Raw genomic sequence first — 26974 nt, forward strand, 5'->3', positions numbered from 1 at the left:
TTTGCACAAACACAAAGGTTGTGCAATGCTTCGGATATGATCCCCAAAAGATGCTTTAGAGTACCCAGGGTGCAAACATAGGACCTGACTGCAGTTCTTCAAAATAGCACTGTCTTTTCCCTGGTGTGTGTAGTTGTCCTCTGCAGCTCTCCTGTGATCTTACAGAAAGATACACATCCCTAATGTGCACATATGTGGTGACAATCAGGGAAAACCTTTGAAGAAGCACACCAGGCCTATCAGACGATGCAGCTGCTTCTGCTCTTTGAAGAAGAGTGTTTCATTTGCACCAATGTGATCTGTGAAGTACTCTTCCAAATTCTTTTTATAGCTGTAGTCCTACAAAGGAAAAGGTGGGACAGTGGTGTATTGGTGAATTTGCTGGTTGCAGAAAGCAGGTTGCTGAAAACTTTTAAAGGAAGAAAGGAGAATAGGATCAGCTAGTAAAATCTTCTAGAAATGTTGTCAAAACTGCTCACTGAAGGCTAGACCTGTAAGAACCACACCTAGTAAGGCCAAGCAATCAGTAAATATTAAAAGGAAAAGGAAAGGAGGATTCCCTAACAAACGGTGGCAGCAGCATACCTTAGTCAGGTGTCCTTGGGTATTTCTGGTTGGTACGTGGCTGGAGAAAGGGCTGGGAGTACCAGGTAAGTGGAGTATGATCAGTGCCTGAAAGGTTTTTGCCCTACCACAGTTTCTGTCATTTGACAGCTTTGTCCTCTGTGAATTTGTCTAATTCACTCATGTAACTGGTAAATCCTCAATTTACTTCACTTCATCCATGCTCTCCCATGAGTAAAACTTGCTTAGTCTGAATTTTAAGTTTAAAATACTGTTGTTTGTAGAATGCTGGTGTTTGAACATTCCCTTGGATAGATATATGCTCAAAATGGAGGAAGAGAAAACCACGCTCAATTCTTCGTTGCTTTGCCTTCAGAACTTTACTGGGGCAACCTGGTGCCCTCTAGGTGTTTTGGATGACTTCTCCCACAGTTCCTTGCAATTCACTGTTCTAGAGGAGCTGGCTTCTGCAGATTTATGTACTGCCCTGGAACTAAATGGAAAATTGTTGATTCAAAGAACCAGGAGACACATAATCTTATTAATAGCATACTGGCACCTTATATGCTACAAAATAGAGAGATGGCCTGGCTAACATCTTTATTTACTTGTGTATCTCATTCTAATACTCTTAACACACATAAAGGAAAAGAATAAGATTTGGTGAAGGTAATATTTGTCAAATTTGTCAAGTACTTCAACAGAAAGCCAGAACACCTGAATGCTTCTGTAATAATATTTGCGTGTTAATATAAAATAACTGACTCTGAACAATGAGAAGAAATGACTTTCCCCTGGCTTTATTCTGTTTTACACTCTGATGACTGGATTTTATGGGGGGGGGGGGGGGCTGCCGAAAAGTGACAATATAAATGCTTTTCTATGAAATGAGTTTAAAATGGTGCATAAATCCATGTTTTCCTTGGCACATAATATGCTTTTCAATGTGAAATACTATTGTGTTAAGCGTTGCAGGGCAGATCAAGGCCAGGATGGTGCTGAGCTAGCAAGCAATAGGAGGCCCATGACGTTTGTGCATACTTACATAGGCAAATTTTATCTACAACAGTTATGGGGGGATGGGGGGAATACTACATAGGTTCATAGGAATCTTTTGTGCTTTTTTAGAAGCAAAATATTAATTCTTTCCTGTAATAGAAAACAGAAAAAATACATATTTGTGCATGTATGTATGTATATGTGTGTCTGCACATAAGCATATACCTACATATACACACATTCATACATACATACATACATACAGAGAGAGAGAGAGAGAGAGATGTGCTTTTATTTCTGCTTTCTATTGCGGAAAAGAATACTTTACTTCTAGAAAAGCATGAAAGATTTCTATGAAACTATGTAAGGTATCTGCCCCCTCAATGACATGTGCAAAAACAACTTACAGTTGGAGTCAGAGACCAATTTGTTGTCTCAGTCACAACGGCTAGTTGTAACAAATAACAGACAGCATGGATGGTATAAGACATCCAGGGACCATCAAACAGTCCCATTCCATTTTTAACTGCATGGCCTTCATTGGATTTTTGTGCAATTAAAATAACAGAGTGGAGGAAAGGTATAGAGTATAAATGCAAGAAAATGTAGTAAAAGGAACAAATACACATGATTATACCATTTGCAGTTTAAAATACGCTTCCTTAGCACTTCCTTAGCACTGCCACCTGCATGGTGCCTTATTCTGTGCACATGCTAACATGGATACATAGTGGAGACACTTGGAAATTTATCCCTTAGAATGCCTGAAATGGGAGAGAATTCCTGCAGACTGATATCAGTAGTTCTAATTCTAAATTTGAAAAATATATGTCCTTGCTTATCATTAGCCTTATCTGCATGGTCCTTTTATTCAGTCAGTTTTTCTGTGCACATCTGTAGTTACCAGTGCTGATCAACTCTCTGTGACTGCATTTGCTGAACACTGGAATATAGAAGCAGGCACCCTTTTCTTAAAACAACTGGCTAGAATAGTGTTGGAACTTTTAATCTCCTTTTGTGTAATCTGCAAGAACCAGAGATGTGAAATCATAGAATTATTCAGTGTAGGAATCCAAATTACAGCATCATGAACAGATGGCTGTCTAGTTTCTGCTTGGACACATACAGATAAGGTAGCTGAAAATCTCTCTGGGTAACTGGTTCTAATGTCAAACTGGTTTATTGTTAACAGGTTTTTCTAACATTCAATTGGAATGTGCCTTTTGTAATTTAAATCTGTTACCCTGTATCCTGTCCTCTGCAATGATTGAGCCAAGTCTTGACATTATTTGAAGAGCGCTATCATAATTCCTTACCAGTTTTTATTTATTTATTAAATCAATTTATATAGCTGCCCATCTCACCACAGGTGACTCTGGGTGGTGTAGAACTAAGCTAAAAACAGTAAAATACATTAAAAATATATAAAACAAAATAAAACAGAGAATAAAAAGAAGTTAAAAATAAGGGAGTCACTTCACTAATTCCCCCGTTCCCTGGAGTCCCCAGGGCTGCTGACATAACCAAGTCTTAAGGGGCCTCCGGAAGGTCAATGATGAGGCCAGTCTCACCTCAGGAGGGAGAAGATTCCACAGCACAGGCTTTTACTTCCCCCATCTAAACTTTCCCAGTTCTTTCCGTATTTCTTCATAGGGCTTTCATTGCCTTTCCTCCAACCTTTTCCAATTTCTCTGAATCCTTCTGTAAATAGTGTGCCCACAACTGGATACAAGACTAGAGGGGATCTGAGCAACTCAAAATAAAGTGGCTTCCTGTGGTTTGGATCCTGTGATTTGGATTTTGTTGATGCATCCTAAAATTGTATTTGTCTTTTTTAGAGGTACATCTCACTACTACTCTTCTAAGATCTTTTTCACAAGTATGGTCACCAAGCTAGATATCCCTCACCTAGTACTTGTACATTTGATTTGTTTCTTAAGTGAAACTTAAGAGAGTTACTTGCATAGCTTTTATTTTTAAAGTAAACTATTCCGAAGTTACAATGTTTAAAGAAGTTTCTTCCATAATGCCCCATGACAGTGAGGATTCCCATGATTACAGTTATGTTCTTTTCTACGTTTAGATTAGGATTAAATCACTGATGATCTAATAAATGATTTTCACTGTGTCCTATTCATATCTTTACCATGCACAATTTCTTGCAATATAGACATATGACATACATAAAAAAGGACATATTTGTATTACAATTTCCAAGGAAAACATGATAGTTAATCCCTCATGCATAGTTAATGGTAATTGCAGTCTTTTTTTAAAAAAGTAACAATGTTAGAAGAGCAGGTTTGCTTTTTCAAAAATACAAATGCTCATTTGGTTTCATTCCAGTCAGTTTCTGTTCATTCCCTCAAAGGCTTGAGCCTTTAAATCAGGAGTAGGAAAAGTTCAGAACCAGGCTTTCAGCATAAGGTTGCCTAAAAAGAGAAATGATGATAGGCTGTTACCAGTTAGGTTAAACCTACTTCAGTTACTCTTTTCCAACCCGTTTCTGCATGTGAAATGGAGTAGGGGAAGAATTTTAAAATTTATTTCCATGAAATCGAGAGCAAGGATAAACAGGTTGAAGGCATCTATGCTTCACCCAGCTCCATAGCCTTGGATTCACCCCCCACCCCAGAAACTGTCCCTCCAAGATTGCCCTCTAATGGGGCAGAGGCCACTATTGGGGTTGAGGCATAAATTCTGAACAATATCACTCCAAAGTATTTTACGATATAATGGCTTTGAAATAATAATCTGTTTTTGATATAATTTTATTTATTTATTAAATTTGTATGCCACCCATCTCCCCCAACAGGTGGCTTTGGACAGCTTACAATTAAAACAAAACCCACAAACAATTAAAAAATAAATACACATTAATTAATTAAAATTGATAATCAATTAAAAGATCAAGCTATAAAGCAAACCCTATACATAAAAAACTAAAAACATTCAAGATGGGGGGGCAGAATCAATTACCCCATAAGCCACTCCCACCAATGCGAGCCCCCATCCGGCCCCCAGGCCATTTGGCATAGCCAGGATTTCAGGCTCTTTCTGAAGGACATGAGAGTGGGGGCACACCACACCTCAGGAGGTAAGTTGTTCCACAGAGCGGGGGCCATGGCAGAAAAGGCCCTCTTCCTAGATCCCACCAGTTAAAATTCCTTGACTGGTGGGGTCTGCAGCATGTCCCTTCTGCCGGACCAAGTGGAGCAGGACGATATAACAGGCGAGACGGCTCCTCAGATAACCTGGTCCTGTGCCATGAAGGGCTCTAAAGGTGATAACCAACACCTTGAATTGGACCCGGAAGCAAACCGGCAACCAATGCAGCTCGCGTAACAGCGGTGTTATATGGGCCCCCCAGGGGCATTCAGAACTATCTGCGCTGCTGCATTTTGCGCCAGCTGTATCTTCCAGATACTCTTCAAGGGTAGCCCCATGTAGAGCGCGTTACAGCAATCCAGCTGGGAGGTGATCAGGGCATGAGTGACCGTGTGGAGGGCCTCCTGATCAAGGACGGGGCATAACTGATACACAACACGAAGTTGTGCAAAGGCCCTCCTAGCCACAACTGCCACCTGCTCTTTGAACAGGAGTTGTGAGTCCAGGAGGACCCTCCAGATTATGCACCAGGTCTGTCTGGGGTAGTGCGACCCTGTCAAGAACCAAAGATGATAAACTCCTAGATCTTGAGGCTCCCCATACCCACAACCACTCCGTCTTACCAGGGTTCAGTTGAAGCCTGTTGTCCCCCATCCAGGCCCTGGATGAAATCAATGAAATCAAATTAAATTGATTTAATTTTAGCTTATATTTATCTTATTGTTTTACTGATAATGGTTTAGTTAAATTTGTTTGCTGCCATAATGATGTTCTTTTGGGGATCGAAATTCAAGTGTGTGTATAGTTATCATATAAAGGAATGCATCTGTACAAATGAGAACTGCTTAATAATATGAACATGTTTGGCTGCTCTATGCACAAAGGCACAGAGGGAGGGGGTTGCTTGTCTGGTGGAGCTGTGCACATAAGTCTTCTTGATGCAGCTCCATTCCTGCTCATTTTGGGGTAAGTAGTAACTAAGTCCAAATGTAACTTATATTTAGATAGCAACAAGAAAGATCAAATACTCTTCTTGGCTATGCATCAACTGAAGATAGCTTCTTTGAATTGGAACCAAAATGAGCTTGAGGAGAAGATGGAAGTCTGCTTTTCTGCACTGTTGGAAAAGAAAGGAAAAGAGAACATTCTTCATTTAATTTTCATGTTGAAGTCTTTTCTTCTTGTTTAAAACATAAGTTTTCAATACTGTCATTACTATATTGCTAATTCTTATTTGCCCAGAAATTCTGGATCAATTCAAGCTATATTGAGGCTTTTGAATTATAGCTTCCACTGGAGAGATTCAAGGGATTGACTGCTTATGATGTAGGAGACTCATTTCTATGCCGTACGTTCATAAATGCTGCTGTCTGAGGAAAAATCACTGAAACATTTTACACAAAGTTCAATTATATACCAAGTCCTTTGACCTCTTTTACTTCAGTGCTTTTTTCATACAGAGAGGAGGGGAGATGTTATTTAAAATGCCTGTAACAGCCATTTTATACTTTTTCAAAAATTTATAACGATGTTGGTTGAATATTCATGACTGTACCCAAGAAAATCACTACTCTGGAAAAAAAAAATGTCTGCATTGCAGAAAATGTTAGTATTTAACATATACATGTATGGCAACATTTGACGTGACAGAGGCTACCAGAGAGGATTGATGTGCCTGTTTGTACATGTCTTCCCTGCCCCTGTATCAAATAATTATAGCAATTAGTACAGTGGAACTAAGCAAGTTGAACTTAAAAATTGCATTTTAATTATCAATATGGGAGGAAAATGAAATTTCTAGGAAGTAATTTTACTTTTTAAAATTTCTCTGTTTAGCGCCTCGTTGAAGCTGCAGAAGAAGCTCACCTGAAACATAAATTTGATGCTGATTTACAGGTAGGAAAAATCTGACTTTTCAGTAGTTATGACCAAAAGTTTCTGTTTCAAGAAAGAGAGTAGAGCTAACGGAAGGTCTGTTGGTAAAGAATGGAAGTGCCTCCTGTTTATGGAATCCAATCTATGGTTGTCTAAAAACTGCTGTACTAAAGAAAAGATCAAACAATAAAATAACAATATGATACCTATTTGTTTAAGTGGCTGAAGTATTCATTCAGAAAGTTGCTCTTCAAAGGATTTGATGGTAAATAAATCTAAAAGCAATATGAATCCTACTAGAAATTCAATAAGGCCTGTGTACTCTAGCATCATAAATCACAAAAGCCTATGGGAAGGCACAAGCAGGAAATGAACCAAAAGCATCATGATGCTTCTGCTATTGGAAATCATATAAGGTGTTGAAACAAATATCCATTGGGAATTGCTTAACTTCTATGAATATACCTACTGACTTGTGTAGAAAATTCCAAGTAGTTATAGCAAGTTCCATCATTTAACTATTTGCTGTATTAAAAATGTATTGGTTTTATCTGTCCTGAATTGAGGGCAGATATCCAGCTTGGATACCCTCAGTTTCTACTATTATAAGAGGAAAGGAAAAAATAAAATAAAATTCAGTTTCTATATACTATGTATATATCTCTATCTACCATGTATATATGCCTTTTCTTCTATTGCTGGGCATCAGAGGCCCTGTAGGGGTAGCTACTACATTTCTGGAGATAAAAAACAGTGCTGACAATTTGTCCAAATTTCAACAGAGGAAGGAGGAATTATTCCATAAACATCAGGACTCCCCCTTAGTGGTGAGAGTGGCACCTCGGATGAAAGCTTCCAATGGGAAGAGGTCCTTCACGGGACTGAATGAAGCCTGGGAAACCAGGGAAATTGCAGACTGCTGGTGAGATGATTTTACAGCAAATGAGATCCCTTTCACACTCAACCCTTGGCCAAGTCATAAGCAGCTAAAAGCAAGACTACCCAACACTTACCATGAGAATCCCTCCAAAATTCTCTTCTCCATTGAAATAGTTTCTAAAGTTAAATTCTGTTTCATCAATATGAGTTAAGTAGTAGTAGCAACATGATGCAGTATAATTTCTCTGCCTTTGTTATTTTTTGTTGTATTAAAAAGCCCTACATGTTTATGTACTTTGCATCAGTCTTTTTTTTCCTGCATTTTTTTTCAACTCCATAATATTCTTTCTGAGGCATACTGACTAGATCTGTGCACAGCATTTCAGGTCTTGTTGCATCAAACATCAAAGATCAAAGATCAAAGATATTGTGATATTGATAGTTCACATAGGTTTTATTTCCAGATCACAGCATAGTGTATTTATCTGAACATGTTGCAATGTTTCCTATGACTAATATAGTGCAAAACTTTAAAATTAAATACAGATAGTTAATGTTTTTAAATACATTTAAAAGATCTGTGATGAACACGGGATTTGAACATAGTTCGAACATCCACTTTCTTTTGAGTATTATTTCAAGTATTATTATACTTAATATCAGAGTATATCTGTGATTTTAACATTCAGTTTTCTTTTCCTAATGGCCAGAAGGATCAATTGCCCAAATCAAGCAAGAGCAGCATTATCAAACTCATGATTTAAGATGCCCTATCCAGAATTTGCCCATATCTTAAATTCTTGTGCTTGTGAAAATGTTGATGGTATGAGCACTTTTAGATTAAAAGCCATTTGTGTTGGCAGCACTAACAGCCCAATCTAATTTCTGACAGGGGCCTTATTGTTTATTGTTGTCATGGGCCATTAAAACTAATCAATTGTTAATCTTGGTTTCAGCAGCCCCACTGCAACCCTTCAAGGGAGATTGAGGTGGTTCTTTATTAAAAGGCAACAACAGCAAGCCCTTATAATGCCATCTGCTCAATGGAAAGTAATGATTAGGCTCCTTTGCTTTGGAAGTGAATTTATAAAATTGGTAGTGCATTCAAGGAAAGACAAAACTCGATTCTTCCTTTTACAAATAGCATTGTAAAATCTGGTTCCCAATTTCTTGGACGTTTTTGTTCTCTGTAAAAGGGGCTTGTTTTTCAACCTCAGCGCTTTTAGATTTCATTTGTGGTGTTCTTGAATTTCCCTTATCATTGTAAGGGTGGCCTAGAAGGCTATTTTCTTTGTTTTCTGTGACACGTCTCTTTCCCGCTGCAGCTTGCTGATTGGAAAAGGCCCGTGGGTGAATTTTCCTTCTCTTGAAATTAATTGGAGCAGGAAAATAGGAAGGGTGCAGATCAGTAGTGAGATGATTGTACCAAGAAAGACAGGGATATACGCATTTTGGTTATGTAGTAATAAAGCACATATCTGTTTTCTGCCCATCAGTGTATCAGTAAACTTGCCTAGAATCTCGTTCAGAACAAATGCTTTTGCTGTTTTCCTTGACTAAATAATATTCATGGGAATAGTCTACTATAGGTAGTAATATATTGGAGGAGATCATTTGTTCCCTGTTAGTACACTGCAGGGAGTTGATCCAGTTCTGGACACAATAAACCAAGGCACTACATATATGTTGTGGAAACCTAAGTATGGAAATGTTCATGTGGAATGTTCCTGTTCCAGATATGCTGAAATTCATATGACCTGCTATGATTTGTTCTCCAGTAAATGTTATGTGACAGCCAGTTGGGAGTAGTGGTTAAGGCATCAGGCTAGAAACTGGGAGACTGTGCGTTCTAGTCCCACCTAGGCATAAAGCCAGCTGGGTAACCTTGGGCTAGTCACTTTCTCTCAACCCTAGGAAGGAGGCAATGGCAAACCACTTCTAAAAAACCTTGCCAAGAAAACTGCAGGGATTTGTCCAGGCAGTCTCCGAGAATTGGACACTATTGAACAGATTAAAAAAAAATGTTATGTACATACAGATACTGAGAAAGACACACACTTTTTTCCTATAAAAATGTTCCTCTGATTCTTTGTAATGTCATTCTTAAATTTAGCTCCCTCCAAATAGACTGGAACTTTAATTCTCAGAATTTCCTTCACTTGCATCCTGGTGCCTCTAGCAAGGTTGGAAGAAGGCTACAAGGAGAGCTCCCTCTGCTGATGTTGTATGTATCATTCGTCTGATTAGCACTGTAGTGTGAAAGTTTAAGCTTGACTCAGAAACTTATTTAATTGTAAGTTCCATGGACTTACTTCAGAGTAGATTAATACAAATAGAATTGGTCTTCAGATGTGCTTAGAGGGAATTTATCTATTTATTGTCGGAAAATTCCAGAGAATAAGAAATAGAATAATGAAAAATTATTTATCTGCAGTCACTCTGTAGCTTTATCTTTCTTTTCCAGTGTTGTGATCTTTTCAGTCAGTCACTTTCGATAAGTGTGTGGATGTATTAAAATATGAGAACGTTCATATTGACTTTTCCACAAATAATTTTTATTCAAACAGATACAGTATACTAGCAAAGCAAGTGTGGCCCATGATACAGACAATACTTGAGATAACCGTAGAAATCTAAAATTATATTCCCTGTTCATTGAAAAACATAAATCAAAGTACAACTATGTCACTAGAATCCAAGATGATAAGTTTGTTGCATGTGGAAACATAACTTCAGGAATATTTGCAATTAAAGTTTTCACTACTCCATTTGGTCTTGAGAAACTTGCTATGATATCTGGGACTCACAGATTCTAACTATAGTTATATATAGCCGAACTTAGGAAAAGTTTTAATTCATATAGCTGCATTGTTATTTCCATCCTTCTTTTCAGTAAAAGCTATAATGGATCAGTATAACTAGAAAAACATATAAAAACAATAACTTTAAAACAATATAACATTACAAATAACTGATGGCTATATTTAAGAGATGGGTCTTGAAAACTTTTTTCTGAAAACTCCTTGATTGATTGATTATGTGCCATCAAGTCAATGTCGACTCTTAGCAGCCACATAGATATTCTCCACGATCATCTATTTCTAACCTGGTCTTTCAGGTTTTCCAGTGGCACAACCATGACCACTGTGAGTCCATCCACCTTGCTACTGCTCATTTTCTTCTCTTTCCTTCCACCTTTACCAGTATTAGAGCTTTTTCCAGAGAGCTAGGTCTTTGCATAATGCATCCGAAGTAGGATAATTTGAGCCTGGTCATTTGTGCCTTGAGTGACAACTCTAGGTTGATTTGTTCAGTTTGTTGTCTTGGCCATCCATGATATTCTCAGGAGTCTTCTCCAACACCAAAGTTCAAAAGCGTCAATAATCTTCCTATCTTGCTTCTTTAAAGTCCAACTTTTGTTTCCATAGAGTGTGGAGTCCTTGGGGTTCTCTGAGCTTGGTTCTTTTCTTGCAAACATTTCATTACCCGGCTAGGTAACATCTTCAGTGCTAAAATGGGGTGAGGTTTGCTCTCTATTTATCTGCTGTGGCCTGCTTTGCCAGTGCTGGTGGGGGTGGGGGTTCTGTTTTGCTCTTCTGGTAGTTCATTGATTAGCATATGTTGACTGCTTCCAACAAAATGGATACCCACGTAACTTTATCAAAAAGTCTTCTGCCTGTTTGTCCTACATAGTGTTTGTTACAGTCCATACACTGTATATTGTAGATGACTCCTGTTTTTTCTTCTTGGGCAACTGGGTCTTTTGGTTTACTTAGGATCAACATATGCTAATCAATGAACTACCAGAAGAGCAAAACAGAACCCCACCCCCACCAGCACTGGCAGAGCAGGCCACAGCAGATAAATAGAGAGCAAACCTCATCCCATTTTAGCACTGAAGATGTTACCTAGCCGGGTAATGAAACGTTTGCAAGAAAAGAACCAAGCTCAGAGAACCCCAAGGACTCCACAGTTCAACCCTGAGCTACACATATTTGCCTCCATTGTTTCCATAGAGTGTCACAGGGAATACCATGGCTTGCATGGTTCTGATCTTTGTAGGTATAGACACATCATGGCATTTGAAGATCTTTTCCAAGGCATTCATGACTGTTCTATCAAATGCTAGTCTGCAGCATATTTCTTGAATGCTTGTTTCTTTACTGTTGATTCGTCAGTCATTATATTTCTATCCATTGGTTTTCTTGGTAAAAATACAAATGTGGTTTACCATTGCCTTCTCCTGTGCAGTATGAATTGATGCCTTTGCCAATGTCACTAAAGTAATAATCTGACTGAAGCAACTTCCTGTATTGCTGCTGCCCAATATGGGCACCTACTTGCTTTTGTTGGACAGCTGGAATGACCTTCATGCCTTGCTGGGAACATATACTCTTGGCATTCACTTCCAATGTTCTTTACTCATCCCTCCCAAGGACACCCCCACCACACTGAGGGAGCACAGCAGGACCTGGGGGAAAAAGCTCCTACTGGTTGCAATATCCTCAACAATGTACCTTCCACACATTGTAATAATTGGCAGATATGTCGTAGGACCAAATTCTTAAGAAAATCAAGGTTTTAAAAATTCAAACTTCAGTTCAAAGGATAATATTGGGCCAAGAAGCATTTTCAGTTCTATACCTGTTCTTTTAGAAAGAATGCAAATCACTTCCAAAAAAGAGAGATTATTTGCTGTTCATCTTTATGAAATGACATTATAATAATTAATAAAATGATTATAAAACAGTAATCTCAACCAACCTTTTAAAACATTTCCTTTCACAATAATCAAGGATGCTTTTGAAGCAAAAGCATTAATAGATATTTCTCTGATTAGCCTTTGGTACATAATGCTGATATCAATTTTTATTGCTACATGTCAGATAGATAATGTCTTTAATGTTAATCAGATAAAGCTGCCGCCGCCGCCGCCACCGCCTCCTCCTCCTCCTGTACAATAGTAGTAACCATAGTCATAGTTTATAGTTAGCTTTGCAATTTTAACAAGAACAACACAGTTTTTATGATATCCATTGTTGGCATGGGGTCACATACTGTTCACACAGTTAATTAATCATTGACATTTTGCAATTATTTCTGGTAAAACCATAGCCAGTTATAATGTTTGTTGTGGCTCTTCTGAAAGAAGTTGAAGTTACAGCGTATCAGCACATGGCGCATTGTGGTCTGCACTTTTACATCATTAGAATTGTGAAAAAGCTTTTAAAAACATTGACTTCCTTTTTATTACAATATGATAATTAACAATGCTGCTTTTGTTAGAAAAATGAAATTACTATTCATTTCTGCATACCATTCCAGAGCTATTCAAGCATGTCCTTCTTAATTCAATTAATATTTTTGAAAGTTGGTAAATTGATTAAATAAGCAATTTAGAATTTTGGCATTTACATAAGGTATACATTAATTATCTCTCTGTGTATGTTCTTTCAAAGTATAGTGTCCCATCTTAGAGACAGAAAGAAAAAAACACCTTTAATATGAATTCTGAAAGAAGGCAGAAGTAATTAGAGAAAATGCTGAATCACTAGAAGATGGCACAGAGTTCTTTAGAGAATTTATGTATATAATTGCAAATTTATCTTCTAAATAATTCATACAATTCAAATGGAATGCACTTTTTTAACAGGCAGAAAGTATTGGTTAGTTTGAACCATATCTTGGGATCTGCTCCCTGTTGATAGGAACCTTTCAAGCCCTAACTTTGATTCTTGATTTGAACTGTGAACTGTGTGGGTTTTACTATGCTTCTTTAAAATCCATTTCTGGAAGTTCTGAAGGGGAAGATTCTTATTTGCAGGGAGGATCCTAAGCATGTCCTGCCAGATGCACAAAACTCCCCTTTCAGATTTTCTTTTTCAATATGAACTTAACCCTGATGTGGACATTGGAATGGGGCTTGCAACATGTGGTCTTTGAATACATGGGAGAATAATTTTCAAATGCGATTTGATATGCCCAAGAACTAGCTGCCGTCGCAGCAGACAGTAACGTGAAACCATGGTGGTGGTCACTGGTTTTGAAAAAAGCTAAATACTTGGATAAGAGAAACCAAGTCTGTAAGCTGAAAAAACATCCTGGAAGAAGGCAATGCCAAGTCATTTCATGTTGTTGCTAAGAAAACAACATGGATGAATCTGTCTAGTCACCAGAAATCAAACTTGACTCAAGGGAAAGTTTACCTTGACTACCACCTGCTATTCTGGTGCACTAGGTATCTGCCAACTTTCTCTTCTGTAGGATCAAAGCGTTTCATTGGAAAATCTGTCAAATTAATAATGGAGCTCTTCTAAAATCTTCATCAGTAATAATTAGATGTAGTACAAAAACATTTGGGACTTAAAAAACAGCAAACATATCAGCATGTTATATTACAAGAATCTGAGCATGAATGCATGTGTCTTTCCCTCAGCTTGTCCCAACTTTATTAACGTGTACGTTGTATGGAATCTTAATTTATTTCTGAATGCTTAAGGTATGTTTGTTCCTTTGCTTGTTGTAGGGAAAGAATTGTTCCTATGGTTTCTTTTTTGAAGCTCCTGAACTATGCTTTGAAACGTAACATCAAATGTAGATCAATGAGTTGACTTTCTACTTTATATTTTTTTTCTTTAAATATTAAGCAGTGCCTTTGTCTTAGTAGAAATTAATGTTGCAATCATAGTTTTCTGTATTTCAGTAGAAATCAGCATTCCATAACAGTAATTAAAATTACAAATAACCATTCTAATTCACATTTTCTTTTCATACTCATCTCAACTGCTAATATTAATATAGTTATTTCACTGTTCACTGACAATTGATGTGATTATATAGTCATAAATACTAATGCCAATTAACATGTTGCCTGTGATGATAGATCTTTAATGGAATGAATATAGTTGAAATATCATTACCATTATTATGGAAGAGCATCATCATAATAAAAATGTGAATTGTAAACAAAAAATCCAACCATGTTATTTAATAGCCTTGAGTTACTTATCATCCCTGCTGTCATTTTATATTGATTAAACGGCATCTTTATATTATGTGTTATATAGATATATGACACCATTTTTTCCCCAAAGCGATTCTCATTATGAATGACTTTTTGAAGGTCATTTCATACAGAGTGCAGTTGTATAAAGCCCACTTCTGCATGGCTGTTAGAGTTAGGGTTGGGATTAATGTCTGCAGGTAGTGGTGGTGGTGATGGTGTTGTTCTTAGTGTTTGTCTTGCTTGGTTGTGTTACTTGCACTCCCAGGTTCAGTTTATGGTCGCTCACTCATGCACACACAGCCTGTTGAGACACATGGATCTTGTAGCCCCTTTTGCTTTCTACCTGAGTTTTCCAGATAGGTGCAGCTAGAGCTTACAAGACACAAAGCCCTGATTCACAGCTGAGAAATAATTAGAAACACATGCAAATAACTTTCAATCCAACACTGAGGCACGTCAGGTTCTGATGGAATACAAAGAGACCCAATGAATTCAAAGTGGCAGCAAAACTTTACTGGTTACAGTGTACATTTGAGCTTGCTCGCTCGCTTGCTCTCTCCCTCTCTCTCACAGACACATACACACACTCATCCCTATTTACCCATATCCTTCTCAACTAGGCTGCCACTAATTGTGATGAGAGAGCATTCCACAACTGGGGAGCAGCGAAGAGTGATAACTGTTTAAAACTTTTAGAGTTTGGATCAGCACTGTGAATTGTATTCAGAATACAACTGGCCACCACTTCAGATCTTTCCATATTGAGGCGATAGGACCTTAGCTTCAAGTTCAAGCAGTTGAAGGGTTGTTGCAGCAAATTATTAAGTTTTTTTTTTTTTTCATTCATCCCATTTGGGAAGACTGGGGCCAAATTTAAGGAGTACAAACGGACATAAGACTCTGTGTATCTCTTTTGTGGGTCAAGGAGCTCCTTTGCCTTTTCTTTTTCTTTAAGGAGTATGTTATCTCTTGCAAGCTTCTAACTCAGAAAAAAACAAGGTTTTTTTTTTTTTGGTTTTTTTGGTTCACCAATGAAGCTGTAAAGCAATCAAAAGGCAAGATTACCACTGAACTTGGATAACACTTGAGTAAAGAGCATCTTGATAAATAGCTGATGACTGGATGTAAACAACATATGATCAGGCACAGCACAATGAGAGGAACTGGCCTGAAGAAACTGATAAGTTGATGGCTAAGTCCTCCACCAGAGGAATCCAGAAGTGTAAGAGGTCTGGGTTTCTGGTATGAAGATGAGTATGATCTCCTGTATCATCTGCTTTGCTGGCACAGGTGTGGTCTTCTCAATTTCCTGCCTCCCTATCTCCATTCTTTGTCTTCAGCTTTTGACATGTCATCATTTGCGCTGGCCACTCAGTTGAGACCTGCATCTTATTACATAGGACAGAACAGAGCTGAGAGCTGTTGTTTCCATTTATATGGCTACCCATCTCAAATATATGACTCTAGGCAGCCAGAAACAATTAACAAGCAATATTTTTTTAAAAAAACAACGATATAAAAACATAATCAACAGCTGAGGTAAAAAAAAAAACCCTCCAACAACAATCAACATAACCACTGCACGGGCTCTACCACACATCCAGGTCGCCACGCCCAGTGGTAGGACCATGTCTTTAAGACTTCATGAAAAGCCAGCAAGGTCAAGGCCAATCTGACCTCTGTGTGAGTGAGTGCGTGTATGTGTGCGATGTTTCTTTCATTCCTTTTCTTTCAGTTGCTTTTCATTTATTACTGAGTGACATGTACCCAAATTTATCTGGATTTTGTTTTTGTCTGGTTTGTTTTTGTCAGAGCTCACCATTGAGCCACAAAAGGGGAACCTAGGGAATTTTCAGTGTGTGAATGGGATTGCTCTAGACAAATGAAATAAGTTTATTGGGAATTGAAATCACCTTTCTTGACTGTCATGTTAGCAGCACACTTTGTAGCCAGCTAGAACTTGGTATGGATGCATATCCAGTGCTCCATGTTCCTCCAATTCAGGCCTGAGAACTTTATCGCAAATAACTTAGGCACTGAGGACTAGCATTTTGTCTAGTCAGCCTATAAACCAGGCTGACTATAAACCAAATGCCTTTGGAAAAGCATGGTCATTGACCACAAGATATCTGCCTTGGCTTGACCTTCCAGACTTGTGAGGTCACAGTTTTCTGGGGACGTGGTTTGATTCTTTGGACTGTCCATCTTCATAGTTCACAAGCACATTACAATAGAAAAAGATCTTATATTTATATTATATTTTAGTAGGAACCCCTTTAGGCATCCATTTAGGACCGACTTACCAGATAAGTGAATGAATATGACTCTGTAAACTGTTCAGAGTTGCTTTTTAATGAGATGGGTAGTGATAAATTTTATAGATAGATAGATAGATAGATAGATAGATAGATAGATTAATTAATTAATTAATCTAAAAAACCATTGGAAACTAACTTAATAGCATTTTTTTTTTTAACCCTCACATGATCAGTCCTGTCAGGTAGGTTGAGGCTGAGAGATAATGACTGGTCCAGAATTATTCAGTGAGTTCTATTATCAAACAGGAACCTGAATGTGGATCTTCCATGGCCCAGTCCAGTACTTTATCCTCTGTGCCACATTGGCTCTTAGACTGGCTCAGCAGATAGACTTATATATGTGGTATGTTAAATGTAATTGTGCCAATGCACAACCTTCATGGGAAATTAAGGAGCACATCTAAGGAAAGTGCCAAGCTTTTCAGGGGAAAGTCATTGCTTTGCAGAATAGCTTGAATCCCGGTCCCAAATTGAACTTTTAAGTTGACTCTACCCTGTTTGGATTTAATTTCAGCTTGTTCTCCTTCATCCAGCCATTACTGAGCCCAGGCAGTGTTCCAAGATTTTGATCATTTCCTTGTAGAGGTGAGGAAAAGAAATAAAGCTGAAGGTCATTGGCATACCGATAGTGTTTCATTTAGATGACCTCTTGAAATGTAATTGTTTCATGTGTACCTAATTATCATCGATTCAAGAACTTGAATCCCATTAGTTATTCAAATTGATTTGAATCAGTTCAAGTTAACTATTCAAATTGATTATTCAAGCTGATCCATGCACCCCTGTTGTCCTGTTGTGAACTATCAATATCTCACATTTGCTGGGTGGTGCCCCAAAAATTCTGTATCTAGAGAAAAGTTGGTGGTAGCCTAATGAATGAGAAGTGTTGGGGCTCTTTTTTTTTTTAATGAAACTTGGGATTTTGCAGGAAAGTTTGTAAAAAGTGTGCGGTTTCCTTTAGTTAAAAAAAGTTAGGAAAATCAGTTTTAGTTGTAGCTGTAACAGTGTTCTATATTCGTATGTTTTTCACAGTTTGAAATCGAGCTGCTCCTCTCACAACAATGATTCTGGGTGGGGTACAAAAAATCAAAATTACCATAGCACAATATAACGATGATACCTTGGTTAAAACAACCCCCAGAACAAAAGGGCACATCACCCAACCTCCTAGCCCAAATGCTGGGAGGGAATAGCCAGGGAAACTGCTTTAAAATACAGTTCTTAAGGTATTTTGTATACAATTCCTGAACAACTTTCAGGATTTGAGGGTATTTGGAGCTGTTACAGCCTTCTGAAGAGTTTCCTCAAGGGGAAAAAAAATAACTGAATTTGCAGAATATTCACTTCTTTGTTTTGGAACCTGGCTCTTCTATTTGATATCTCAGTACAAGTAATCTGATAATGTTGCTCTCACAGTCTTTTAAATCTGAGTGTATAACAGAGATAACACTCTTATATTCTGCTGAAACAATTCTGTGTAGGACTATGTCTGCACTAAAGCAAAACATAACATTTTTCTTCCATATTTTTGGGAGCATGGCAATGACAAAATACTACAATATGATTTACAAAATACACTTAAATATTTCTAGAAGATAGTTAAAAAGTAATTTATATATACCGTAATATATCTAGCCACTAGATGCCACTGTTGTTTTATACCAATACAGCCGAGTGAATTTTTATGATTGTTTTAAAAATAAGTCTAAAGAAATCATGTAAGAAAGTATGAGCATCTGGAACAATTTTGCTTTTATATTTCATTATTGTTGCTTTAGCTTTTTATCCTTTCAAAACCATTCCCCTGACTTTTTATACATTTTATACATGTTATTTATGCTGTATTATATCTGTTTTGAATTGTGTTTTGTATTCCTTCTTGTTTAGAAATTACAGAATGCCGGTATGTCTTCACAAGTATATTGTCATGATTTCTAAGTAACGTATTGTTATATTTGTTCTGTTATCCTTATCGAGATCTGCTAGTTTCTTTTGTTAGTAAATAAATATTTCCTCAGATTGGCATAACAACCTGCTATAAAAGAAAAACATTACTTTTAGAGCAGAGCTGCTGTTAAAGTTCCTACGAGTTTAAAGGTATATGTATTTTACCAAAAGTTGGGTTTTATTTGGGATCACAGACACATTTGCTTTTTGGCTTTTGAATGTTTTTATAAGCCATATGCACACTGTAGTTTATTTATGTTTATAAATACTGAAGGTTGATTTTTAATACTAAAGAAGGACTCACCAAATAGGTGAGATATATCTGCTTTCTCTTGTCTTATCTCTATACAAAGGACATTTTCTGACTACTGATCCATTTCTGGTATCAGAGCTGAACTAGGGAATTGCACAGAAAAGCAACAGAATATGGAGTATTGATAAGAGTTTAGTGTACTCTCTTGCACTCTCTTTCAAGTAGAATAAGTTAATCTGGACCTTAGTTTTTAGTTAAGCCAGTAGGCATGAGTTTTCTTAAATATCCACAGATGTAAAATTCCATGTTAATACATGGTACAGCAAATACTTGCAAAATGTTTTTGTAAACCTTTCTTTATGAAACATACCTATTTTTCAAGAATTTCCCATTTAATTACATGACTTTTCCTATGTAGCCTTTAGAATTAAAGGAACATAATACACTCATGCTGTCAGATACTGTAGAGGAAAGGAAAATGAGCCATTAAATTAGGTTTCCCCAACTGATATCAGCCATGTTACTAGTAGTTCTAGCAACTGTAGCTTCTTATAACATTAGGCTGGAGAGGGGGTTGCAGTAAAGATTGAAATTCTTTGATGCTAAATTGCAGTTGCTCGACTTTTAAATATTTTTTTTCATTAAATAATATCTTGTTTTCCCTCTGTGTCATAGAATAAAAACTCTTAACAGTTACTCAGAAAGTTTCTTTGAGGAGGGTCATCTGCTCACCAATTAAGAGTATGTTCCTGATGTCTTCAAACAAATAATACCATTTAGTTTTAGATATTCCACTAGTGTTATAAAAGAATAGTAAAATAACCCCTCCTCATAGATTGCTTGGACTTATTTATCAGAAATAACACTTTTTCTTGAAAATCAGGAGACATTTGGTAGCACCTTTTCTGACCAAGTAGGAGCATTTGCCTTTTAATAAATAATGCCTTTTGAAAAAAAATTGTTAGCTGGAACAGATGCTACTGTACCAGGCTCCTTCTGATTTTTGGCTATCATAGACTAATATGCTCCCCTCCTACAATTTATTATTGAATATTGAATATTTTAATTTTTTTAAAAAAAATTGACAACCCTTACTTATTTTCCTAAACCATAGTTAAGATTTGATTTGATTTGATTTGATTTAATTTAAGCTTTGGGTTGAACATGATAATCAAACATAGTCAATAAAAAGGAAACTCTTCCAAACTCTTTCTCCCAGCTCTCTGAGAAAGGAGGTAGAACACATGAGTTTAAGGCTCATACATATAACCATAGTTTGTTTATTTATTGAAAAATACCTTTATTTTACTTTTCTTCTGAAAAGATCCCTAGATCTGTTTACCAAGATTAATAATAAGATAATCTTTCCTCAGAGGATTACAATTTTTTAAAAAATGACATAGTTTAGTCTTATGTCTATTTCCTGGAGATGGGTGGTCATATTTGTAATGGGGCAGAAAGGGATGTTATTGAAACATCATCATTCTTGCTTATTTTGGTGATATATTTATTGCTGGTTTCTCTTTTTATGCTTTTAGAGAATTGCCAACCCCCTTTCAAAGAGATTATTTCAAGCAGTATTTTAGTTTTATTTTTCTCATTACTGTATATATAATATTTAAAATTTCAAGTCTGGTCTTTGGTACTTTAATGCTGCTTCTGCCTAGGGTTGTTTTAATTGTGGGTTGATTTTATACTTGATGGCATCTTAATCTGTAAGGCACTTTGGTTATTTTATATAGACTATAAACTCAATACATTTATAGTATAAACAACAGCATTCAGGAAATAATTCAGCAATGAACTTTGGTTTGATTTTTATTTTTTGAGAAGCTTCCTATCATGCAGAGAGATTCATTTGCAAATTCTGTTACCATAGTAACATGTTACAATATCAATGCATTATAATGTACACAGGATAGATGCCTCTATGTGCAGCAGTGAAGAGGAAAAAATAGCTGACATTTATTAAAAAATAGTAAGACATGAGTACAATCTGTATAAACTTGGATTTGAGTATGAACCCCATGTCAGCCTTACAGAGCAGTTCTTACACACACACACACACACACACACAGATGTGTGTGTGTGTGTGTGTAAATACACACTCATATTCCATAAAGCCCAGCCTCAGCATCTCGCACATATTGGGGTCCACTCAAGTTGATGACTAGCTGCTCACCTACCCTCACCCTGGTGTCCTTTGTGCTATGAACCCTCCACTGGTGGTGCTCCAGCCTTTCTCAGTGTTGTCCTTCCCTTGTGATCATACTCATTGGGTAGTTCTGTTTGGAAGTGAACAGGGAGCTCTAGTGATATCTTGGCTCTGGGATTCTTTCCAAGGCTCTCCTTGTTGCCACCAGGTAAATGTGCAAGGGCCAAGTGGAAAAGAAGACAGCAGCTCTAGGGTTGGAGAGTGACAGTTTAGGATTTGTTAGAGGAAGGAATGCTATCTGATTTCAGTGGCTGCATCCCAGGTAATTGTGCATAGGATTGCAGTCTTGATCTGCAGCTATATGCTAGAACATGAAATGTGTAAGAGGAAAATTTTATTCAGAGAAGTGGGCCAGGAAGTAAGGTAAGTAATGATGACAGAAAAGCCAGTGAAATGCACGTTCAAGCTGAACAATAATTGGACAATTGGAAAGTATGTAGGTCATTTCCCCCCAACCCAGCAGTTTGTTTACATTTTCCCACATGTGTAATACGGTAAATCCTCATTACAGCAACTAAAAGTATGCGAGTTAGTAATCTGTTTGTTAATGGTCTTCTGCTCAGTCAGTGAGAGGTTTCTGTGGTCATCAGCAAATGGGACCTCTTAATTTTGTATATATCATCTCTGCTGCACCATGACAGTGAAACAAATATCTGGCATGTATTACATATTTCCACTCTTAATTAACCAGACCCTGTTTCTCAACATGTTATTAATTCACAATGTGTTTCTCAAGTTTAAATGGAAAAATGATGTTTTGAAGGAATGCCATATAATCAGAATGAATTTGTTGTAAAAGTTGCCAGACAATATTTTGAAAAAGAAATCTCCTGTCCCATGTTGAATGCAACAGCCATGAAAATAACTTCTGTATAATCACCAGCAAAGATATATCATGGTCTTCCCCAACTGGGTGCCCTCTAGATGTGCTGACCTAGGGTTCCCATCATTACTACCCTGCTAAGGTATCTGAAGGGCAGTACCATGGGGAAACAGGCAGGCTGAAATTAAGATGCTCCTAGCATAATTATGCATACATTGCTTTCCTCTACTGCATGCTTAAACATGTCTGTGTGTCTCACTTTTCCTTGTACAGTTTGATACAGCTAATAACAGAAATAAATAAATAATGCAAATCTTCCAAATAACAAAACATTTCCCCAAACTGGCAAATTAATAAATAAAAGCATTTAAAAATCACAGGATTAAAAATATCACAGGTTTGGTAGGATTATACAGAAGGATAATATGGCAAGAGCAATGCTTAGTAGTGCAATGCAGTCCCTTCCAATCAGGAAGATCTAACTCTATGCAGAAAGCACGCTCACATGGAAGACATGAAATGTGCCATTTTTAATGGAGAAATTTCAGATTCTGACCATTTTGTGCAGGTGCGAAGGCGGAGTTCTTGTTCCAATCAGGTGCAGGAAGAAGCAATTCTTCCATGATCTTAATGCTAAAAGTTCCACATTTAGAACTCAACACAGTAACAAAGAGGAAGCCCAGTTTAGTCATTGCAGCAGGGGTTGTTGCATTCCAGTCAACAACTTAATCATGTCCCAACAAGTTGAAGTTTCCTTCCTTCAAAAGTAAACGCATGGCTGTAGATGTGGGGAAAGATTTCACAGTGTGAGAAGGCAGGGAGAAGTGAGGGCCTCAAACGAACCATGTTTGCTAGGGGAGAGCGCTGTGCACCATGGGGCAGCCTTGGGGGGGTGGCAGGAGGGAGGATGGGCAGAAGGCACACTCGCACCAGAGTGGAGAGGGACGGCAGGAGGGAGGAAAGACTGCAGGCAAGAGGCACGTTCGCTCCAGTGTGAAGAGAAACGGCTGGGGGCGGCTGTCGGGTCAAGTGGGGATTGGAATGTGTATTGCGCTGATTGGATTCGGAAAGTGGAATGTCTGCGGTTTTGCGGTTAATTAGCAGCGCTCCGGAGCGGTAAAAAAGGTGAGATTGTGAGCCAAGCCCTCGTAGGAGGGGGAGGACAGATAGGGGGTATAAAAACCTGTCAGACCTTGCTTCGGGGTTCCTCCATTGCTGCGGGAGGGACCCACCTTTGCAAACGTGCCCAATAAAAACTTCTGTCTACTGGATAACCGAATCCGTGTCTGTCGTTTTCTGACAAAATTGGCGAGCCAGCCAGGAGTCCTCAACGTGGACCGGACTGTGGGGAACCGGTGAGTAATCGGCCGTAACACCCCGTTGAGGTGTCTCCCGTTTTCCCCGGAGTCGGGTCCAGGACGGGACTCCAATCGCCAGTCAGACAGAAGTAAAGAGGAAGTCGGCCGACGAGGGGACCTCTGGGAGGTCTGGTGAGTACAACCTACCCATAATCTCGGGGAGATTAGCGTGGTTACGAGGCGTTGGACGCCGCAAGGGGACAGAAGAGTCCGGGACCTTCTGTAAGGTGGGAAACGTAGTCAGGAAGGATGGGTAAGGCGCAGAGTAAGAGTGTAAGGCCAGGGGCCAGTGGGAAAAACGCAGTAGGGGGAATCCCCACGGATTCTCCATTAGGACAATTGTTGCAACAATGGGAGACACCCTGGTTGTGTCCATTCACCAGGGGTTTGGAAAAACCGACCATGATAACTTTGTGCACTAAAGAATGGCCAAAATATCCACTAGTGGACCCCGAATTCCCCTACCATTGGGATACTCTTGGAATCCCCAGTAATTACTGGGTGACCCAACTAAAAAACTACATTGTGGAGCATAAAATGTTAACACAGGAACCCTATGTGGAAGTCTGGTTCCATGTTCATTGGGAGGGGCCTCGACCCAAGTTAGCCAAAATTTTTGTCCAAAAAGAACAGGAAGATGAGGAGGACCTCTGGCTGACTGGACCTCAATGGGGGCCGCCACCTCCTCCTCCTCCTCCTCCTCTTCCTACCGCTCCCCCTCCGGCGCCCCCACCCTATCCCGGGCTGCGGAAAGAGCTGGACTAGCTGAACCAAGACATTCAGAACTTGCCCTTTATTCTAAGGTCGGCCAGTGCCTTCCCCGTCCGGGAAGTCCCGAACGGAACGAACGCACAGGGGGTGACCGTCACCAGTTATGTAACAGTTCCCATCAAACCCAGTGAGTTGAGGGAATTAAAAAAGACCCTCCCTCGTATGCAAGAGAACGCCCATACCGCCGCCGAACAATTGGAACTTTTTCTCGGCCCGGTGGAATACTCCTGGGGGAACTGAATTACATTTTAGCCCACCTCTATACGCCAGAAGAGAGGGGCCAGATTTGGCGAGCTGCGCTCGGGGCTTGGGAGCAAAGGAATGCAAATGTCCCAAATGCCCCGGCCGCAGATACTAAATTCCCTCTGGCAGACCCAAATTGGGATCCCAATAATGCTGAACATCGGGAGAACATGAGAGGAGTTTCCCCCTGTACGACTAGGGGGGTCATGGTTCCCCAACCGGGACCCACGGGGAACCCTTGGTAAACATCACGGTGGGTCCCACTGGCGAGGAACAGCAGTTCCTCGTGAACACCGGAGCCTCTCGAACATCGCTGTGCCAACCGATCCCAGGGATTGCGAAATCCCGGGGCACGTCGGTATCGGTGATGGGGGTGGGAGGCTCTCCGGTCAAGGCAGACGTACTGGAGGGAGTGAGACTGGAGTGGAATGGGAAGGAGGTAACTGCAGATGTGTTACTGATCCCACAGGCGAGAGTGAACTTGCTGGGAAGGGATCTAATGGGTAGTCTAGTAGTGGAGCTGTGGAATGTGGAACAGGCAGAAAGGATGTGTTTGTTGCGAGAGGCGGACGTGGAGGTTGTGAACCCTGAGGTATGGGCAGGGGAGGGGGGGGCGGGTCGGTTTCGCATCGCCCCAATTAGCATCCCCTTGAAACCAGGGGTTCCGGGCCCCTGGGGGTTCTCGGGTGCTGCAGTATGTGGATGATTTGTTGGTGTCTGGAGAGAAGGAAGTAAAGGTGAGAGAAGACTCAGTGGCTTTATTGAACTGGTTGGCTGAGGAAGGATTGAAGGTGTCAAAAGGGAAGGTCCAATTTGTGGAAAGGGAGGTCAAGTATTTAGGACATGTACTCCGGAAGGGCGAGAAGTTGATTGATCCTTCTCGGATACAGGGGATAATGCAGTTGAAGCCCCCTCATACTAAAACGGAGGTGCGGCAGTTTCTGGGTCTAGTAGGATATTGCCGGCTATGGATAGATGAGTACATGAGCAAGGCTCAGTTTCTGTATGAGAAGTTGAAAGGATCATCTGACAGGGTAGAATGGACAGACGGGGACACAGAGAAGTGGGGGGAATTACGAAGGAGCCTGGTGACGGCCCCGGCTCTGGCTCTACCGAACTTGGCCCCCCTTTCACCTATACGTTACAGCCCATGGGGGAACTGCCATTGGAGTGCTGACTCAGAGACGGGCTGGGAAATATCAACCAGTGGCCTTCCTGAGCAAAGCCCTAGAACCAGTGGTGAGGGGATGGCCGACTTGTGTGCAGGCAGTGGCTGCCGCTGCTGTGCTAGTGACAGAAGGGAAAAAACTCACTTTTGGGAGCCCCGTGATTGTCCATTCACCCCATCAGATCTTAAGTGTGCTTAGTCAGCAGGCGGCTGCTTGGATGACAGAAGGGAGGATGTTGAAATATGAGACAGTTCTCCGGATAAGTCCTGATGTGGTGGTAGGAACAGACAGGAATTTGAACCCAGCGGAGTTTCTTGCGGGGGAGCGGAAAGAATGGGAGCCGGCGGAGCACAAGTGCTCCACCCTGTTGCAGCTGCAAACAAAGACCCGGGAGGACCTGCAGGAGGTCCCGCTGGAGGAGGGTGAGGTCTGGTTTGTGGATGGGTCTAGCCGAGTAGAGCAGGGACAAAGGAAGTCAGGATATGCGATAGTGACGGCGGAGGGAGAGACAATAGAGAAGGGGGCACTACCAGCGGACTGGTCGGCTCAGCTGTGTGAAGTGCACGCTTTGAAACGGGCACTAGAGTTGGGAAAGGGAGTGTCCCTCACCGTCTACACAGACTCGCGATACGCCTGGGGAGTAGTGCACACTTTCGGGAAAATTTGGCTGGAACGGGGTTTACTCACAGCTGCTGGAAAGGGAAGGTTGCAGGGAGGAAGCAGGTCATTGGGTTACAATTGAGGGGACCCCAGTAGTGAGCCGTGCTGACATGAGGGGGATGGTGGAGAAACTGCACGAAGGGTCTCACTGGGGGGTGCAGGCTTTGATAGACACTGTACTGGACTGTACTCCAGGTACTGGAGCCTGGGGGTTCGATGGGAACTCCACACCCCTTGGCATCCTGACTCCAGTGGGAAAGTGGGAAGGGCCAACGGGGTGTTGAAGCAACATCTCACCAAACTGGGATTGGAAACAGGGCTACCTTGGACAAAGACACTTCCGGTTGCCCTGCTTCGAATGCGGACAGCCCCTCGCAAGGATGTGGGGGTCTCCCCATTCGAGCTGATGATGGGAAGACCTTTCCTGGCTCCAATGGGAGAGCCTATCCCCGAGCTAAAGGATGCCTTCCTGAGAAAGTATCTCTTGGTACTGTCACAATCTCTCTTGTCTCTAAGAAAACAGGGACTCCTCGCTCAACGGCCCCCCTTGCTGAAAGACCAACACCCCCACAAGCCAGAGGATTGGGTCCTGATAAAGACGTGGAAGGATGAGAAGCTGAAGCCGTCTTGGGAGGGACCATACCAAGTTCTCCTGACAACTGAATCAGCGGTTCGGACCTGACAGGGGGGTTGGACCCACTACCATCGGGTTAAGCGAGCTCCCGACCCCCGACCATGGACTGCCCAACCGGGAGACGGACTCAAAGTAAAACTTAAAAGGAACTG

The 26974-nt window shown here is 40.0% G+C and overlaps 1 protein-coding gene across 5 annotated transcripts in view; it reads left to right on the forward strand.

The window, feature by feature from the left end:
* Positions 1–26974, forward strand: part of CACNA2D3 (calcium voltage-gated channel auxiliary subunit alpha2delta 3) — a 577343-nt gene that overhangs the window by 191013 nt on the left and 359356 nt on the right. For all 5 annotated transcript variants that reach the window (XM_088134187.1, XM_088134188.1, XM_088134191.1 and 2 more), the window contains exon 4: positions 6508–6567. In XM_088134187.1, the coding sequence (XP_087990313.1) occupies positions 6508–6567 (60 nt within the window). The remainder of the gene's footprint in view (positions 1–6507; positions 6568–26974) is intronic.

The sequence above is a fragment of the Python bivittatus genome, unplaced genomic scaffold, assembly GCF_059951505.1.
Source record: "Python bivittatus isolate LINGU-HERP-01145 unplaced genomic scaffold, Pbiv_v1 ctg000080_np1212, whole genome shotgun sequence".
NCBI classification, from domain to species: Eukaryota; Metazoa; Chordata; class Lepidosauria; order Squamata; family Pythonidae; genus Python; species Python bivittatus.